At 42.8% G+C, this 20,081-nt stretch overlaps 2 protein-coding genes across 2 annotated transcripts; one reads left to right on the forward strand and one right to left on the reverse strand.

Moving 5' to 3' along the window:
* Positions 1-90: 90 nt before the first annotated feature.
* LOC140313915 (zinc finger MYM-type protein 1-like) lies at positions 91-12,334 on the forward strand. Its single transcript, XM_072391901.1, has 7 exons — positions 91-142; positions 1,448-1,679; positions 1,930-2,143; positions 7,921-7,994; positions 8,264-9,776; positions 10,157-10,256; positions 10,503-12,334. Exons 2-7 carry the CDS (start codon positions 1,571-1,573, stop codon positions 11,028-11,030), a joined length of 2,538 nt encoding a protein of 845 aa, XP_072248002.1. The 5' UTR covers positions 91-142; positions 1,448-1,570; the 3' UTR covers positions 11,031-12,334.
* Positions 12,335-16,264: 3,930 nt separating this feature from the next.
* LOC140313917 (uncharacterized) lies at positions 16,265-19,106 on the reverse strand. Its single transcript, XM_072391903.1, has 3 exons — positions 18,980-19,106; positions 18,459-18,762; positions 16,265-17,232 (listed from the first exon to the last, which is right to left on the reverse strand). Exons 1-3 carry the CDS (start codon positions 18,981-18,983, stop codon positions 16,350-16,352), a joined length of 1,191 nt encoding a protein of 396 aa, XP_072248004.1. The 5' UTR covers positions 18,984-19,106; the 3' UTR covers positions 16,265-16,349.
* Between the last annotated feature and the right edge of the window lie 975 nt (positions 19,107-20,081).

Raw genomic sequence — 20,081 nt, forward strand, 5'->3', positions numbered from 1 at the left:
TATACATAAAAGTCTCAGCGGAAGCTCAATGACAACGCGCATGTGCAAAGGTTTGTCAACTTCCGGCTAATGACGCTAGGAGGCGGTAGCGGTTCTTTCAGATTTCTACCACGACTGATCCACACAACTCACGTAAGAGGAGGTAGGCTTCTATTTTGTTTTTTAATCATAATTAGCTTCATGACTTTATTACAAACCAGGCACAGAATGCATTGGCTGCAGGACTTGCATAAACAACAATAGTGGCGCGTTAAACGTGCATATTCTCTGAGTTAAAGTCACTTTTTCTGCAACGGTTGGTGATACTTTAGCAAATGCTAGGCTAACAGGGTCGTTAGCTAAATTGAGACGACTCGAGGCGAGGCTGTAGAAATAATTCGGTAGTAGTTTTGCGTTTTAAACTTATAGTCTTATTGAAAAGGCTGAGCTGAACCGTGTGTTGTTTGGTTAATAGACCTGTGGCATTGTTCAGCTAATGGTGAAATAACTGTGCAGCGCTGCTAGCCTGCCCAAACAGTTTGCTAACTGTTTGGATGTGAGACCGAACCACACATCGATTTAAAGGGGAACTCTGGTATTTTTAAACCTAGACCCTATTTCTGGCATGAAATACGTTTATCAACTCACCGAGAAGCTATTCAGATAACTCGCGATCGGCATATATCCATATAACAGAGAAAGGGGCAGGGACGATGCAGCCTCTAAATAAGGCATTATCTGTCTTTATTTCACCAATACTTTAAGAAGAATGAATGAATGAACGTGTGCTATAGCTCTGTTAGCTCATAGGAGCTGTTATGTGGCTACTTGCGGCTACAGGAGAGCTAGTGGAGGGATTTCTACACAGGCACTCTACTGGGACCACTTCATCCACACGCCCCCCTGCAGCACAGTTTATTTACTCCGTGCTCTGTGACAGTCGGATAACTTCACACAGAGTTTGCTACTGCTAGTTTTGTGCAACGTGACAGGATATTTATCAAATTTTGACAATGTGAACAACGACTTTCAGTAAGATGGACGTTTTTACTGGAGTGAATGAGCTGTGCTGCAGCCATGCTGTGGATGAAGTCGTCCCAGTAGAGTGCCTGTGTAGAAATCCCTCCGTTAGCTCTCCTATAGCTGCAAGTAGCCACATAACAGCAGCTATGAGCTAACAGAGCTATAGTACGTGTTTGTTCATTCAGTGCTCTTAAAATATTGGCGAAATAAAGACAGATAATGCCTTATTTAGAGGTTGCATCGTCCCTGCCCTGCGAGTTATCTAAATATCTCCTGAAGGACTCAGACTTTTGCCAAACTGTTCGCAGTGAGTAGATGAACGTGTTTCATGCATGAAATAAGGTATGGGTTTAAAAATATCGGAGTTCCCCTTTAAAAGTTTCATGCCGTGTATTACAAGATAGTAAGAACTAAAAGTTCTGGATCAACTTTTTTTTATGTGCAGAAGCAGCTGAAGACTACGGCGATGATGATGGTGAAGATAATCCACCTCCAATAATAAGAACCTCCATAATCCACACAAGTCGAGCCCTACGAAGCTCAGCAGACTTCAGACACGAGTCGTGACATGCCTGACTTCACAGCAGATGAGGATTTTCAGGGATCTAACATGGCGCCTGAAGAAGAGACCAAGCCACAGGTGAAGGTTGAAGAGGAGAGCATCGAGATCAGACATGGTAATTTTCCACTAAACATAATGTGTACACATTTTTTGGCTACTGGAGCAATTCTTGGGTTTATGATCCTTGATGCCACGGCTGATTGACTGATGATGTAGTCACCATAATCATTCTGATGAGAACATATGGTTTGGTGACATTGTTCACAGCATTGTGAAAAGATGTTTACTTTGTGTTTTTGCCACGGATGATTTGTCTGTATTTATTTGTGCTATAACCCATACATACTTATTTTTTACCAATTTAGAAGTCAAAGTGGAGGTCAAAACAGAAGAAGATGTTGGTCCTGCTGGGGCTGGAGAGCAAGACAGCCAGGAAACAGAACAGCAGCCCGAACAAGATGCTGCAGACCAGGCCGAGCAAGTCAAAGCGGAAGCTGACAGAGGTGGAAACTACAGCCGCAAGAGACCGTACGAGGAGAGCAGAGGCTACAGCTACTATGAACACCGCGAGGAGAAGAGGTGAGTCGGGTTTGGCATGGGGCTTCCAGCTGGTGTTCTGAATCAACACAAATGAAATCAAATGACATGTTCACCTGTAAACTTATCAACAATAGTGACTGCGTTTCCCAGATTCAATCGTTCTTAAGGGCTTAAGCAGGCTCTTAAGAAGGAGTGCTAAGATAGGGGTGTTTCCCAGACGCGTTCTTAACTGCCTTCTTAAGATCCCGCCAAAGAAGCTTCTTAAGAAGCTCTTAGTGAGAGCTTTCCAACACTGTGGTCCTGAAACCAAATCAATGCAAGGCAAATCCATCACCCACCACTTTACCAGTGCATAAATCACACACAACGCCCTGTGGTCCCCACACACAGGTGCAATTGGGTGATTCTCACGAAATTGCATTTTGACATGTCTGTAAGGATTTGACAGACTAAACTACTAAAACAATCATACTTTTGTACTATATATCAAACTATGGTATGTACTAATTGTAGGACTACTGTTGTCATTGCATTTGATGGATAACTCTATTTTTTATGACAACATTTCAACCTTAAAGTTCATTGCCGTAACGTGTCCGGGCTGTTATTTATTTTATTTATATTTATTTAATATGTTTATTATCTTAAACCCAAAATTATCACAATACATCTCCATAATTTAACACATATATAAATAGAAAAAATGGTTGGGGTTATACCCTTTAACTGGCAGTGTTGCCATTTTGGGCCAGCTATTCGTGAATAATTATTTTCTGGGCCAAATAACAACATGAACAATTCATTTCCGTAACAATGATATTTGGCTCCATTAAAGGGGAACTCCGGTATTTTTAAACCTCGACCTTATTTCTGGCATGAAATACGTTCATCTGCTCACCGAGAACAGTTTGGTGAAAGTCGGCATCCTTCTGAAGATATTTTGATACTCGCGATCGGCGTATGTCAATATAACGGAGTTAATGGAGCAGAGACAATGCAGCCTCTAAATAAGACATTATCCGTCTTTATTTCACCAATACTTTAAGAAGAATGAATGAATAAACGAACGTGTACTATAGCTCTGTTAGCATATAGCTACTGTTATGTGGCTACTTGCAGCTAACGGACGGAATTCTCTACTGGGACGACTTCATCGAAACGCATGACTGCAGCACAGAATGAATGGCAGTTCCATGTATATAATTCATTGCCGTAACGCTCCGCATTCATTACCGTAACATATGCAACGCTGTTACTGTTATGAAATGAAGTGTTTCGGTAATGAATTATATTTGTATAATCAGGGCTACAAATGCTGTGGTTTATTTTCTAGGGGTTATACTGTACTGTAGCAGCATTCCTTCTCATATCTACTAACTACCTCGCTAGCTGTGGCCATTTTAGCCAATTACATTTTTTTTCCTTTAAAAATTCATAAAAAAAATTACAGGGTCCCTTCATTAACATAAGTTAGTACATTATTAAGCATTAACTGTTTTCAGATATATTAGTAATTATTGTGTATTACTTAGGAAACACAAGGTACCCTTATTGTAAAGTGTTACCATATTAGAAATAGACTTGTATCAAGACCAGCGGTATTCTATAATGTTGTATAACCTTTGTTATTAAGATCAGGAGATGTGGCGAAACATAGAGCAGCCAGAGAAGCGACAAAGGCAAGGGTGCAGAAGCACAGAGAAAAGATTCAGTCTGATCCAGACCTTGTAGAAGAATACAGAAGGAAGGAAAGAGAGAGGTTAGTACTGTGTGTGTGTGCGAGCGAGAGCAAGCACCAGGACTCCTGAGGCTCTGTTATCCAATCACTTTCCAGATAAATCAGAAATGGGGATTCAGGGGTTGCGGTTTAGGGGTTGATTTGAGATTTGGGAGATAGAAAACACATACATTTGCAATTCAATTGTAAGAAATGTGTTATTGAATTTAATATATTTTTTAATACATGTAGGTATAAAAATAGAAAAGAGAAGGGACTTTTAAAGTCTGTCGGAGAACGTTCTGCTGAACAGCAAAAAGAACAAAGAGCAAAGTGGAATGAAAACTCAAAGAGGTACAAGAAGAAGAAAAAATGCCTCCAGGCAATTCTGAACGACAGCCCTCCATCTTATGTCTCCGGCATTGATGTCCAGCCCATGGAGTCCGCAGGTGGGAATCGGTTCTACACCCGCTCTACCAGGATCCCAGGGAACCACAAAGTGTGGTACTTCAAAGAAAACATCCTGGACCTGATCCCTGGGACGATGCCAACTACATAGTCGGCCAGGCACTTCAGTGTTGCCGAAGAGATTTGGGCAAAACATGAATAAGGGAGGGTTGAAAAGTTATGGATTGTTTGATTATTGTATTGATTCTTATTATCTAATCATCCAGTAATTCTAACGTTGCCTTACATAATAAACAGTAAAAAAGAGTGGACCATATAGCCTAATTTGTGACTACTAAAAACATGGCTTCTATGTATGAATGCAGTTTGAGGTCATTACCGTAACACTTGCACTATATGTTAATATTTGGATGGGAATGAGTGATACCTTCAAATTTTATTTTTGTACAGGAACTATTTGTCAAGTCTTTTCAGATTACTGAATTGACTTTTTTTTTATTATTTGTGAAATTTACACTACAGGAAAGATTTGGTGTTAAAAAAAAGGTAATTTTGTTACGGTAATGAACATAACACCTAAAATTATTGTATCAATAAAAACATTTATGAATGTTTACACTATGTGGCTATTCTGAACTTTTAATAGAACATGCATGAAAAAAATAAAAGGTCTACCTTTCATACATATTCAGTTGAAATTCAATTGAAAATTTGTGACATAATAAACTTATTTGGTCAACAAATCAACAAAACATTCCAAAAATGTATTTAAAAAAAAACATGTATTGATCACTCATTTTAATTGAGACCCTGCTTAATACTAATGAGAGAAAAAACTAGCAAAATTTACCTAACTTTGTTTTTGCAAAAGTTAAGACAGTTTCTTGAGAATCACCCAATTAGGCTATGCGCGCCTGTGTGAGACCACAGCAAACAGGTGTATCCAAGTAGTAAACAAGCTCATTAACGCATATATATATATACCCCCTGTGGCTAGGCACACACATGTGAGAATGGAAAAAGCAGCCAGCAAACGGAGCAAGAGGTCACCCTCGTTTACCGCAAAGGAGATGGCCATATTAGTGGACGAGGTCTGGCAGCACCGTGAGGTGTTGTTTGGGGGAACAAAGGGCAAAAAAGACATTGCATTGAAGAACCGAATTTGGCAGGCCATAGCCCAAAAGATGTCCTCCTCTAGTCCCTGTGGCCTGCGAGACTGGGTTGCTGTGAGAAAGAAGTGGCAGGAGTTCCAAAGCCAAACCAAAAAAAAGAGTGCAAAGGTGAGGCGGGAGAGCACAGGTGCTGGTGCTCCAACCCTCACTCCCGACGAGGAAAAAGCCCTTTTCATCATTGGAAAGACGGCTCCTGAAGGCATTAATGGGGGCATCGATCTGCTGGGGGACGAGGGGCTCTCAGAAAACACAGAGGGCGAGGAGGAGGAGGAGCCATCTGGGAGCAGAGCAGCGACATACACGTCCCCAGGAGAGGACACCCCCCCACAATCGAGTCCTGTCCCCGCGCGCCAACCAGCAGGGCCCGGTGTCCGCATGCGGGGAGGCTTACCAGGGCGGCCCCCCATAACAACCTGCTCCTGCAGCGAGACGCGCCAGCATCTGGAGAGTGAGAAACTGGCGGTGCTGCGGAGGATAGAGGGCCAACTGGAGAAACAGACCGCCCTCCAGGAGGAGATGGTGCAGATCAAACGCCAGAAGTTGAAGCTGCAGTGGAGACAGCTGGCACTTGCCGAGGCACAGTTCAACCGTCCAGTAGTTCTCCCCCAGGATGGAGGTAAGGGGCATTTAAATTTTTCTTTTTTTTTTCTTTCTCCGCATTGCACAGTGTATCCGATTCGATTTCACTCATCAATCTCCCTTCATTGCAGGTGATGCAGACGCCCAGTAACGGTGCCACCGCTTTTTGTTTCTTGGTTTTTTAATAAACTACTTTTCCTTTTCAACCATGTGTTGTGTGGATCATTTTGCGTCATTTCCTAGCTTTCAAGCCCTTGATAGTTGACTTGGGTTGTGTGATGGTAGTGGGTTTAATGTTGGGAGTAGGGTGGTGCTGATATCAGTGACTGGTGGTGACGGGGTAGGGGCTGATAGACATCAAGAGATTCACAAGCTCCTCTCTGGTCTGGACACCAGCTTGGTGGAGTGCTGCTCGGGATTCGCAGGGGGTGGGGTTGGGGGGCATTCCTCTTCCACAGGAGGCGGCTCATCTGTGCCAACGCGCACTGCTCTGTTGTGCAGCATGGCTGTGACAACACTCACAGGTGACAAGCGCAGCCTCCCCGACGAACAATGGAATCATCGGTAATGAGACTTCCACCTGCCAAACACCCATTCAATGTGGGTCCTGGTGTGTGTTTGGGGGGGCCTCATTGAACCTCTCCTCCGGTGGTGTTGCTGGGTTGGTTATCGGTGTCACGAGGTAACTCCGGAGAGGGCAGCCACTGTCCCTGAGGAAGATGCTCCTGCCGAACTCTCCTCTGCCAGCCTTCTGCCCCACACGAAGCTGTGGTGTGTGCCTCCTGGCAACGATGTCTGTGATGAGGCCATCGTGGTCCACCGAGTGTTGATGGCAGCGTGTTGTTTCCTCCCAATCCACCAGGGAGGGATTGGGATCAGTGTGCCATCCACACCAATCACCCGGGGGATCCCAGCCATGGCATGAAATCCACGGTGGATCTGGCGGACCTCATCTCGTGTGGTGGGTATTCTGATGTGTGTCCAGGCATGGCGCAGGAGGATCGGTGTCAGTGCTGCCACACTCCGATGCCTTGCTGAGGCCGGTGCCGCCCCCCACCACCTCCAGGAAGCTCCCCACTGCATAAAAACGCAGCGCGGCCAGGAGCTGCACCTCCGGGCTGAGGGCAACAATGCAGCGGGTTGCCCTCTGAATGTGTGGTGACACTCGCGTGACGAGGTGTTGGGTCTCCACACGGGGAAGCCGGTACTTGGACTGGACAGCCCGGTCCGACAGCCCGTTAAGTGGGGAGAAGTGCTAACGCACAGAAGCATTTATGTAAACCATGGCTTCGTGCACGCCGACGCTGTTGGTTAGCAGCGAGAATATACTGCATTGGTGTCTCACAAGCGTGGACTTCAGCAACGCCTTTATATGGACCAGCAGGTGGCGCCTCTCTTGATGAGGTTCCAGGTTAAATCACACCTGTCAGTTTCCCTGATATCTGTGAAGTACCACAGGGTTGATAATGTTTTTATAGCTACTGTAAACTCGTATGCAGATGCCGAATGTGTGTGAAAACTAATGAGTGATAGTATGATTCATTTTATTTATGTAGCTACAGGAAAACATGCACAATTCTTTATTTTTATATTGTTATTTTTCTTGCATCAGTGTTGTGCAACTATGAACGCACATTCATCATTACGAAAGGTTTTAGTATTCCTTTGAGCGTCAGATATAACTTTACCTGACGCGGCTGCAGGGAGCGTTTGGTCGCTAAGAAGGCTGTTAAGAGTGGGTCAGGACGATCTTACGTTTCCCTCTTAGTGAAAGATCTTCTTAAGCTAAGAACGACTCTTGGAAACACGTTCTTCTTTCACAGCGCTCTTAAGACCGCTCCAAAGAAGCTCTTGGCACGTAAGAGCTTCTTAACGAATCTGGGAAACGCGGCCGGTGGCTGTATGGGTTGTTAACTTGATACTCTGTCAATGGTTCACAGATCCCGAACTCCGCAGCCTCCTGCTGAAGACGAGGAAGGGAACATAGATGGCACTCTTGTTACAATTGATACATGTAAGTTCAACCTCTTCCATGTTTGATTTAAAAACCCACCCAGGTCCATGTTTCAAATCCTTGGTAATGAAAGCAGACATTCAGGCAGACAGTTGTAAGTGGGTCTTGTAACAGTATAGCCAATAGCATAATCATGTTGTCAAACATATAATACAAATTTATCCTATCAGCGCTGTCAAAATAATTCCACGAAGGGCAACAATTGTATTGCCCCAAGGCTAAACTAAGGCAGTTAGAGTCTCAACAGGTGTAATTTTTCTACTTGACAGCAAGCAAAATGACAACCCTGATGAGACCGAGTCCTAACTCCGTAAGATCTCTCCTTCAAGACCCATTTGAGAAGAGAACTTTGATGGAGAAGCTTCGGGTAAAGGAGCTGGGCCCGGATCAACCTGACCTCGCTATCAAACAGCTGGCAAGCGAGAAGGGAAAGCGGTATACGAGAGGCTTCTCTCGTAACTGGTACACCAGAAAGACTTGGCTGGCTGGATGCAACCATGCTAACGCTTTATTTTGTTTTCCATGTATGCTTTTTAAAACGACTGGGACAGAAGCCTCCTGGACTGTTACAGGTGTAAGGGATATGAAACATCTTTCTGAGAAAATAAAGAAACACGAGAACACCAGAGCACACATGGATAACTCTGTGAAGCTGGCCATATTAGGACGGCAGAACATCGCTATGCAGCTGGATGACTGCCACAGGCTCTCTGTGAGGAAGCACAACGAGGAGGTGGATAAAAACCGACATGTTTTATCCAAAATAATTGATTGTGTGAAGTTTTGTGGTGCCTTTGAGCTGGCCTTGCGTGGACATGATGAGACAGATTCGTCAGAAAACCCCGGTATTTTCCGGGGTCTGGTAGATTTTGTTGCCTCCCTGGATAACGTGCTGGAGGAGCACCTGAAGACGGCGACTGTGTTTAAGGGGACGTCGAAGAAGGTCCAGAACGAGCTGCTCGACTGTATGCTGTCCGTGGTGAGGAGTTATATTCAGGAAGAAGTGAAGAACGCCAATTTTGTCGCCATTCAAGCAGACGAGACGACGGACATTTCCACCCACTGTCAGCTGGTGCTCGTGCTGCGCTACATTGATGGCAACAATGAAATACAGGAGCGGTTTATGGAGTTCATTAACATCCAGAATGCATCCGCCGAGACCATCAGCTCAGCGCTCCTGGAGAGGCTCCACACCATCCTCCCAGAGGGACAGAAGGCCAAGCTCATCGCCCAGGCTTATGACGGGGCTGCTGTAATGAGGGGGGCCACCGGCGATGTGCAGCGCAAAATCATGGATGTGTACGAAAATGCTCATTACGTCCACTGCTACGCACATCAGCTGATCCTCATCATGCAGCAGGCAACATCCCACATGCCCAGGATTGGTACATTTTTCTCCGACCTCGCTGGATTTTCTGCCTTCTTCTCCAGGTCACCAAAGCGAACGGCTGTTCTGGACCAGGTGGTTTCACACAGAGCCTCCATGACGCGCTGGAACTTCCACAGCCGAGCTGTAAACACCGTGTTCGAGCACAAGGACGACCTGCTGAAGTGTTTCCAGACCATCAGAGACTCTCGAAACTTTGATCATCACACTGTCAGAGAGGCTGGGGGCTTTGTGAGGATGCTGGAGGATGAGACTTTCTGTTTTCTTCTGGCACTGTTCCACAAAATCATGCCTCATGTGGACATGCTCTTCAACCAGCTGCAGAAGAGGGACATCGACCCTGTCTGGATTAAAGCTCTTCTTCAGAGGTTCAAAGACAGCATGCTCAAGATCAGGTAAATAATTACATTTAGTATTAACTCCGAAAGTTTAGTTGCTCACCCAAGTCTGTAAAAGCCTTAAATTGTCTTGTCATCATAGCAGATTATTCCTATAGGGCACATCAGATTTAATTTTTTAGGCCTTTAAAGGAAAACTAAGATTTGAAAAATAATCTGTTTGAAACTGTCAACAGTTTGCATCAGATCTCCAACGTGAACTTCTTGAAGAGAAAACTTTTGAGTTTTATTATAAACTTAATGTTGTAATCCAGACTGTTAGTCATACCGGCCAAATTCACCTTAGATTGAGATTATTTAGCTGTTTCACAAAGATTTGTAGTGCATAAAAACATCAGTCATGCAAAGTTAACTTGTGAAACTTTACTTTGGACCAGGATGTCCATCCCCTCTCTCTGTGAGGACAGGACAGCTGGACAGCCACAGAAGAGACAGAAGATTCTGGGACCAGGAGAACAACAGCGGCTGGCTACAGAAGTAAGTCATATTTTCTTTTTAAAAAAGCTGGACTTGGTGCACAAGATCTTATTTACCACAGATAATTTGGACGAATGATGCAGCTGACAGTCTGTAATTGATATTTCCATTAATTTAGTTTGTATTCTTATTGTGGTCACATGATGCTGTTTTTGACAGATCGATATTGGTTATCTGGTTGGGGAATGATAGAAATGCTAGAGTTGTAACTTTCTTTAAAATAAAATCTTTGAATGTTTGTTTCAGGTATGTGATACCATCCTGGTGCATGCTGAGGAGCGCTTTGCCTTCACTCAGCACCTCGTCAGTGCAACACTGCTGCATGCAGAACTGTTTCCTCAACACAGCGCGAGATTTCCCGAGGCAGCGCTGGACACGACTGTGGAGGCGTATCCGATGCTGGACAAGGCCAAGCTCAAAACAGAGCTGTCCCTCATCTATGAGAACAGTGAATTCAAAGCTTGTAGCGGAGCGGTGCCTCTGTACCAGTTCTTCATGGAGAACAACCTTCAGGGCATTTTCTCAGAGACTGTCAGCCTTCTCAAGATCCTCATGACGACACCCATGACAACGGCTGAGTCTGAGAGGTGCTTCTCCACTCTGAAGAGGATCAAGACCTTCCTGAGAAACTCCATGACGCAGGATCGTCTCAATGCTCTGGCTATGCTCTCCATGGAGAAGAAACTTGTCCGGGACATTCCTGACTTTAATAAATGGGTCATTGAGAAGTTTGCCATGCAGAAGGAGAGGACAGAAAAATTCCTCTACAAATGAACAGAGGAACACGACATAACCTTGATTCGTAGATAGTTACACTCAACCATGTTTGGCTGGATTGTTCTGGGAGGAATCAAAGTGTTTAATCAGTTCACTCTTCAGGTTCTAGTGTTCATTAATTTGTCTTTAAAGCATTACTACTAAATGTAATAATCACTGTTTGGTGAGCACTGTTCAGCATGTCTGGACATTTCTTTTGGTGTTCCTCAGGGGTCGGTGTTGGGCCCTAAATTGTTCATTTTGTGTATTAATGATTTGTATCCAAAGTGCTGAGGCTGGTATTGTTTGCTGATGACACCAATATTTTTTGTTCTGGCACTAATGTTCAAACTCTGATAAGGGAGGTTAATACAGAACTGAGTCAATTAAAATCATGATTCAATAGAAATAAATTATCTTTAAATCTGAAGAAAACAGAACTAACACATACATTGGAATTAAGTTGGATGGGGTTACTGTTTTCTTGGGGTGACGAATAAATCTGCTGGAAATCACATATTAACTATGTCCAAACTAAAGTGTCAAGAAGTATTTCAGTATTAAATAAAGCAAAGATGGTATTTGATCATAAATCGCTCCGCGTTCTCTATTGTTCACTAGTTCTTCCATATTCACATTACTGTGCAGAGGTGTGGAAAATAACTATGCAAGTACTATATATCCATTAATTATTCTGCAGAAGAAAGCTTCATTCATTGGGCAGGATACAGCGATCATACAAATCCTTTGTTCTTACAATCAAAAATGTTAGAATCAAAAGATTTTGTGGAATCACAGACAGCACAAGTAATATTTAAAGCAAAAAATTATTTATTGCCAAGAAATATTCAAAAATGAATCACAAAAAGGGTTATAATTTAAGGGTGGCGTGAAGCTATGGAACAATTCGAATATGGGACCAAACGAGTTTAAAAAGAGGTGCAGAGAGACGACTTTTACAAAGTACAAGAATGAAGATGTCTGACTTTCACCAGGCATTTATTGTTATACATTTAATTTATTTATTTTCTTCAGTTTGAATATCCGTCCATCCATTTTCTATACCGTCAATCTGTCAGTCGGGTAGCGGGTGGGCTGGAGTCTATCCCCAGTTTGAATATGTATAATATAAATCTATAGAAAAAAAAACTTTATTTTTGATACAGATTCATGTCACAAAATGTTTTTGTATTGTATTATAACTATATTAATGGAAAGTAAATAATTGAAATAATTGTGGGGGATGGGGTGGGATTAAACAAGATTGTACTTCTTCACACTTTATTTTGGATATGGAAAACAAATTGTTATATTTTTTCCAGTTTTTAAAAGTAGTTTTGTATTTCTTTTTCTTTTTATGTTGTCTAAGACTGTTACTATTGTTTCCTTTTTTTTGCAGGTTCGAAATAAAACTTTTACTCATCATCATCAAATGCAGATGTGTTGTAAAATTCCTGCCAAGAGGTTGAGTGAGGTTAGAGATTTTTGAAAGAAAGGTTTATTTTGACGAGCCTACACCCAAAGTACGTAACTCCCATGCTTATTATCTCATGAGGGTGGGGAAAATGTACGCAAAGTGGGAACCGTATTGACATTAAGGCCCTTTGATAATCTGAAGAAAGGTGAACTCAGGAGAGTGCTCGAGTGCAAACAGCAGCCACAGACTTCTGCACAAACACCATAACCTGCAACCTTGTATCTGTGAACTTTGTCAGGTTTTTATTTCAGTCATCTCCCTGCAAATCGTAACTGGTGTGTCAAACTTTTAAATCTTAAAGCAGGAAACCGTGATATAAATTCAAAGCATTTTCTATAAATTACACGCCCTTCTTTGGCTTCTTTTCAGACAACTGTGATCAGCACAGTGGATATCCCACCAGGCGATCATCTTCTTCATTGGTGGAGGATGTATGGTGTTGGAGTACAGCAGGCAGGCTACCAACTCTCGCCGCAAGGAGGAGGAGCTAAATGAGACCATCACAAGCCTTCAGACTCAGATGGCAGAGTTAACGCTAACGACTCAGTGCTCAGCTGAGAGAAGTCAACAGGCTGCTGCTTTCTTTTCCTGCCCCCACCAAAAAGTGACTGAATTAGTTCAGTGCTGTGCAGCGTTGCATATTGTACGCCTGTGTGTGAAGGAGTGAAAGTGCACCAACAAACTATTGTCATATGTACAGCCTGATAGCTACCTTGCTCCACTCTCTGTCCCCTGCCGTGGTTGGGTGGAGGAGGTGGGCATCAGTGCGCTGTGTGATTTTGGGGCTATAATTTGCTCTTGTTTTGAGCAACTACCGTAGTTGTAAAATGGGATTGCTATGATATTCATAGTGAATTTCTATGGTTGACATTGCATGTTCATTACAAAGTTAATTGTACATAAAGATGTACAGCACTAGGCAATGGTGACCTTAAAGTTAATATATTTTGTAACAGCTCCAGCATATTACTTTGTCTTTTTGGGAAGTACTTGATTTCATGATTTATTGGCTTCATTTTCAAGGGACTATTGATTTATACATTATCTGAACTTAAAAAAAACAAATTCAGACTAAACAAACAATATCATCATCATCACCATATGATTGTATTTTTATATTTTTTAGAGAGGATCTACAGCTACAGTTTCATGTATATTTCATGTTGTGAACACCAGTTCATGCAAACTGTAAAGAGAGATGGTATGAAATAAAATGATTTGCTGTCTTGTTAATGTCGAAGTTACATGTTTTATCAAGCTGAGGATTGATTCGGACTTTTCTTTGGATTGGAGCAATGTGCTGTTTGGAGTTCACGATGTAGGGGGTAGGCAACAGAGATAACTGCATATCACAAATTTAATAATCATTTAAGGGACATATCACATACACAAGGCTAAATTCAGCCACTCAAAACCCCGTTTTCTGCCATTACGAGGAGGGAGAAGGCAATATATCCAAAACATCTGTTACAACAGAAAAGCTATTAAAACACATGAATTGTGCTCATTATTCAATGCTTTTATTTAAATAATCCCCTGGCTGCTGTTTGTTTGGTTGCTTGTACGTTAATAACTGCCGTTGTTCAAATTGTTGTTAATAAAGATTGGCGGAAAAAAACTATGGACGTAACGCTGCGCTGCGACACCGCTGCTGATCGCTGAGAGCGCCGCGTAAGGAGCGTCTCTTGCCATCATTCCTTTGAACTTCTATATTTGACCAGCCGTTGATGAGAAGTAGAGGATAGATGGTAAGATCAACAAGTTGTCCCACGTCCGAAAAGCAAAGTCAACTGTTGTTTTCTTTATATACAGTTTATCGCGGCATCTCGCGATTATCGCGGGATCTCTCGCGTGAATACGCTGGCTCAGCCAGCGCTCAGCTGCCGTTACGCGCCCGGTGGGAATTGACGCCGGGCAGAGGACGAAGTAAAACCGTGGCGCAGCCGTTAACGCGGCGCTTTCGCCCCCTGTTACTGTTCAACTCGCGTAAAAGTAGGTAGGCATCAATACTGTTTTTGAATCATAGTTAGCTTCAGGACTTTATTACAAACCAGGCACAGAATGCATTGGCTGCAGGACTTGCATAAACAACAATAGTGGCGCGTTAAACGTGCATATTCTCTGAGTTAAAGTCACTTTTTCTGTAATAGTTGGTGATACTTTAGCAAATGCTAGGCTAACAGGGTTACCGCCGTTAGCTAAATTAAGGCGAGAAACAACTATATGGAATAATTGAGTGGTAGTTTTGCGTTTTAGAATTATAGTCTTATTAAAAAAGTGTGAGCTGAACCGTGTGTTGTTTGGTTAATAGACCCGTGGCATTGTTAAGTTAATGGTGAAATAACTGTGCAGCGCTGCTAGCCTGCCCAAACAGTTAAATATCCACTTTGGATGTGAGGCGGCGCCACAGTTGTATTGAAAGGTTGGTATCACAAGATAGGGTAAGAACTAAAAGTTCTGTATCTATGTTTTTTATGTGCAGAAGCAGCTGAAGACTATGGCAATGATGATGATGGTGAAGATAATCCACCTCCAATAATAAGAACCTCCATAATCCACAGAAGTCGAGCCCGACGAAGCTCAGCAGACTTCAGACACGAGTCGTGACATGCCTGACTTCACAGCAGATGAGGATATTCAGGGATCTAACATGGCGCCTGAAGAAGAGACCAAGCCAGAGGTGAAGGTTGAGGAGGAGAGCATCGAGATCAGGCAAGGTCATTGTCCACTAAACATAATGTGTACACATTTTTTGGCTACTGGAGTAAGTCTTGGGTTTATGATCCTTGATGCCACGGATGATTGACTGATGATGTAGTCACCATAATCATTCTGATGAGAACATATGGTTTGGTGACATTGTTCACAGCATTGTGAAAAGATGTTTACTTCGTGTGTTAAAAATGTGATTTGTCTGTATTTATGTGTGCTATAACCCATACATACTTATTTTACCAATTTAGAAGTCAAAGTGGAGGTCAAAATGGAAGAAGATGTTGGTCCTGCTGGGGATGGAGAGCAAGACAGCCAGGAAACAGAACAGCAGCCTGAGCAAGTGGAAGGTGACAGAGGTGGAAACTTCAGCTGTCAATCGATCAAAGGGTCACAGAGGGTCGGCAGCATGTACAAAGAGAGACTAATTGTTGAAGTTGAACAGCATACCATCATTTATGACACATCACATCCTTTTTATAAGGACATTGCAAGAAAGGAGAAAGCGTGGCAATTAATTTCAGGAGTTTTGGGAGTGGATGGTGAGTACAAACTGCTAATTAAGATTATAAAAATGTGATTTTAAATCAACTTTACAGAAACTGCCTTTGAGTATCTGTAAAAAGTTTAATATTTATTAATATAGCACATTGCATAGTTATTGCCCTGATCAGTGCAAAGTTACGGAACATTTTTAATGACTTTAAAATATTTGTTTTCTTTTGAAACACTTGACTGAATAACTTTTAAACTGTCAACAATTTGTTTTTATTTGAAACTTTCTGGAAAAAAAGAAATACATAGAAAAAAAAGTTCACCCAGCTGTGGTATTAAAGGTGTATATAAATGTGTAATACTATTGTACCTATTGAAGATGTGTTAAATACTGTTGATATCAGCTTTCAGTCTACGTCTCACATGCTAACGTTAATTGCTAACAAAATTAGTTTACAATGGGGTGTAAACTCAATGGGGGTGGTAGCTCACACCTAGCATACAACAATACAACAGCAGACTCATTTTTAAATGTTTTATTTACAAAGAGCGATGACATCTTTAGAACAGTACATCTGTAATGAGCATGATAAAGAACAAGCAACATCTGGATCGCAAAAAACATCTATTTATCGCACTATTTTGAAATGCTTTCACACCGTCCTGTCCTGCCAAGGCACACTGCCTTGTGGGGAGTTGAAATAGGTGGAGAAGATCTCCCTCACATTACAGGCCTCCCTTGAGGCCCTGTTTCCTCCCATGTTCCGTACTGGTGACAGTTTTTTTCCCTGTTGCTCCGCCTCCTCCAGCAACCTCACAGTCTCTCTCGGGCTAAGCAGGAAGTTATGGAGAATGCATGCAGCCAGAACGAGGGTGTCCACGTTTTGCGGGTGGAGGTTGATCCTGCGATGCAGCACTCTCCACCTGGAGGACAGAATGCCAAAAGCATCCTCAACCACCATCCTTGCCCTTGAAAGTCTGTTGTTAAATATCCTCTTTTGGCGAGTGAGGTTCAAACTGGGATACGGTCTCATTAAGTACGGCTTCAGTGGGAAGGCTGCATCACCCACCATCACATGTGGCACATCACCCAAGTGAGCAGCACCAGGCAGAGAGGCACTGGGTGGAACATCAAGTGTTTGGGTCTCCATTCCTCTCCCCAGAGCTGACCCAGCATATGCACCGCCATCACTGGTCCTTCCGAAGTCCCCCACTTGAATGACCCTGAACCTGTAGTTTGAGTCCACAAGTGCCAAAAGCACGATGGAGTTGAAATACTGACTTCCAGTCAGTGGTGGGGCTTGGATGGTCACATGCTTCCCATCTATTGCTCCCAGGCAGTTTGGAAAATTCCACTTTTTCCAGAAGCCGTCTGCCACCTCCTCCCAAGTGTCTCGTGTTGGCCTGGGAAGGAACCTCTCCATCATGATTTTTTCAATGGCAGCGCACACCATGTGGACTGAGTTCCTAACTGTAGTGCACCCCAGGCGGTAGCTATAGGCCAGACTAGCGAGTGAGTCCCCAGAAGCCATGTACCTGTGAGGGAAGAAGCAAATAAATCTAAGTTATATGTGAACATGTTTTATTCACCTCTACTTTCTTTCAGCTGACACATGTAAAACCAGGTGGAAGGCGTTAAGAGATACATTTGTAAGAAACCGAAAAAAGCCCCTCCCCAGTGGATCGGCGGGTGGCACGCAAAGGGAATGGAAGTATTCTGAGATAATGTCCTTCCTGTTGCCACACATCCAACCAAGAAGGTATGTATAAATGACTTAAACAACAGTAAATGTCATCAAAGTACTGAAGCCTCAAACCATATTGATAACAGTAATTGTGTTGTAAAAAATGTGTCTTCAAAGTGAGAACTTGTATATAAAACTGTTATGTTCATAGGCAAATGTGTCATTTTTTTCTCTCTTTTGTTTTTATATAGTTCAAAAAGCAACTTGAGCCTGATACAAGAGGAAGAAGAAAGGTCGGCCACCCCTCAGTCATTATCGGGGTCTGAGGATAGATCCAGCACCCCTGGCATTTCCCTTCCACCGTCATCTACATCCTCATCGGCTACATCTACGTCCCAAAGCAGCAGGGACAGGGCTTCAAGGCCGGCTGTTGCAGCACAGCTTCCCCGGAAAAGCAGAAGGGGCCAAAGACAGGACACAGACATCGGGGAGCGGCTGATGTCTTTGTTGGAGCAGCCAGTGCCCAAACCACACATGCCTGACGGGGAGCTGGACGAGGCTTACCACTTTGCATTGAGCATCGTGCCGATGTTGCACCGATTAAATAAAGACCGGCGGCAACGAGCCAAAATTGAGATTCTCACTGTATTACATAATCTTGAAAGCGGCCAGACTCAACAACAACCTCCATCTATACTTCCCCCCGCTCCGGGACAATCATCTCACCCCCCACAATTTCAACCTCTGCCTACTCCTCGAACACCGTTACCCTCCCCCCACTCCAAGACACTCCAGCCATTTTCAGCCAGTTCACCCCCAGCCACAAACGGGGTGGTTCACACGAATGCTCCTGAGGACTGGGAAGATCTTAATGCCATGGGGCAAATCTACTCAGACACATAATACATGTAAATAGTTGTGACAAATGCAAGACTTTTGAAAAGCTCTTTAATATTTTTCACTTTTGCTATTTTTAAACAGTTACTTTGTATATCTGTTACGCTCATTTGTTAACATTTTTATTTGAGTGTGAATTCGGGAAGTATTAAAACATGTTTCTCTGATTTCATTGTTTACCTCAGTGCTACAGCCAGTCTCTGCTTAGGCTCTATGGCAGCTCTGTAGTTTGTCCTTTGCGTCGTCACTTCAGGGCCGATGAGAGACAGAAGTTCGTCCATCTGCTCTGCACTCATTCTGAAATACTGATGGTGGCGTTGGCTGTCCAGCCTCAGTTCAGCCACCAGATGGTAAAAATCGCCTTGTTGTCTTCTTTGCTGGTTGAAGGGATGAACCCAAAGCCGACTCCTTCTCCCTCTGCCCCTCTTCTGCAGTCCTTCGAGTAGGAGAACTAATGCGAGTGTCCGCCTTCTGCTAACAGGCACTGTATGTGAACAATGCACATGAAATGATTATGATGACTGAAACTTTTTGTTTTATAATCAAAAACAAACCCACAAATCATTGATCTATGTCTTATTCATTCATAACTGGACTTTTAACAGTATTAAGTATGTAATTACAGAGTCAATATAGCACAAGAAAGTAGTCCATAATAAAACTACAGTTAGATAAATATAGAAACTGACTAGCTCACCGACCCATGATGGAGGCAGGAAAGTAGGGGATAGATGGTCAGCTCAACAGGTTCTTCCCCGTCGGAGAAGCAAAGCAGGCTGTTTGTTGTTGTTTCATTTATACACACACTCCATCGCGGGATCTCGTGGTCTCGTTTACGTTCCGAATTATCGCGGGATCTCGCTGCCGTTACGCGCCCGGTGGAGGACGGAGCAAAACCGTGGCGCAGCGCGTACACCCCCCGGTGGAATCCCCCAGTAAGGCTCTTTGATTATCTGAAGAAAGGTGAACTCAGGACAGTGCTCTAACTTTACAAACGTGCAAACAGCAGCTATAGACTTCTGCACAAACACCATAACCTGCAGTCTCGTGTACTTTGTTTTGTCTTTGTTTTTCATCTCTTTGCCAAATGTTACAGGTGTGTCAAAAAAGGTGCAACTTCAAAATAAAAGCTCATTTTCCCGCCTCAATGCAAGTATCTGGGGGTCATAATTTGCTCTTGTTTTTAGTAACTAGTTGTAAAATGGGATTGCTATGATATTCATAGTGAATTTCTCCAGTTGACTTTGCATGTTCTTTGCAAACTTAATTGTACATAAAGATGTACAGCACTAGGCAATGGTGACCTTAAGAGTTAATATATTTTGTAACAGCTCCAGTATATAACTTAATCTTTTTGGCAAGTACTTGATTTCATGATTTATTGGCTTCACATTTAATTGACTATTAATTTGTACATTTTATGAACTTAAAAAAACACAATCAGACTAAACTAACAATATCATCATGTGATTGAGAGGATCTACACCTACAGTTTCATGTTCATTTCATGTTGTGAACACCATTTCATGTGAACTATAATAAGAGATGGTATGAAATAAAATGATATGCTGTCTGTTAATTGGTGTCATCTTAAGTATCCTGATCATAAACCTATCAAACAACATTAATCAGCATAAACAAGCTGTATTTTAAAACTTTGGTGCGCCGGATAAATATCAGAGAGTGTAACCCTCCACAAATTCTCATCTAAAAATGCAAAGTGCGGACACAACCAGTATTACAATGTTTAGTATACATAAAAGTCTCAACGGAAGCTCAACGACAACGCGCATGTGCAAAGGT

Source organism: Leuresthes tenuis, unplaced genomic scaffold, assembly GCF_036924035.1.
Source record: "Leuresthes tenuis unplaced genomic scaffold, fLeuTen1.0.hap1 SCAF_9, whole genome shotgun sequence".
NCBI classification, from domain to species: domain Eukaryota; kingdom Metazoa; phylum Chordata; class Actinopteri; order Atheriniformes; family Atherinopsidae; genus Leuresthes; species Leuresthes tenuis.

Coding starts and splice junctions, on each gene's coding strand:
- LOC140313915 (XM_072391901.1), top strand. CDS start 1,571: ATGCCTGACTTCACAGCAGATGAGGATTTTCAGGGATCTAACATGGCG. Junction 1,680..1,929: donor GAGCATCGAGATCAGACATG/GTAATTTTCCAC, acceptor TTACCAATTTAG/AAGTCAAAGTGGAGGTCAAA. Junction 10,257..10,502: donor AACAGCGGCTGGCTACAGAA/GTAAGTCATATT, acceptor TGTTTGTTTCAG/GTATGTGATACCATCCTGGT.
- LOC140313917 (XM_072391903.1), bottom strand. Junction 17,233..18,458: donor AGACTGGCTGTAGCACTGAG/GTAAACAATGAA, acceptor CTTCCCTCACAG/GTACATGGCTTCTGGGGACT.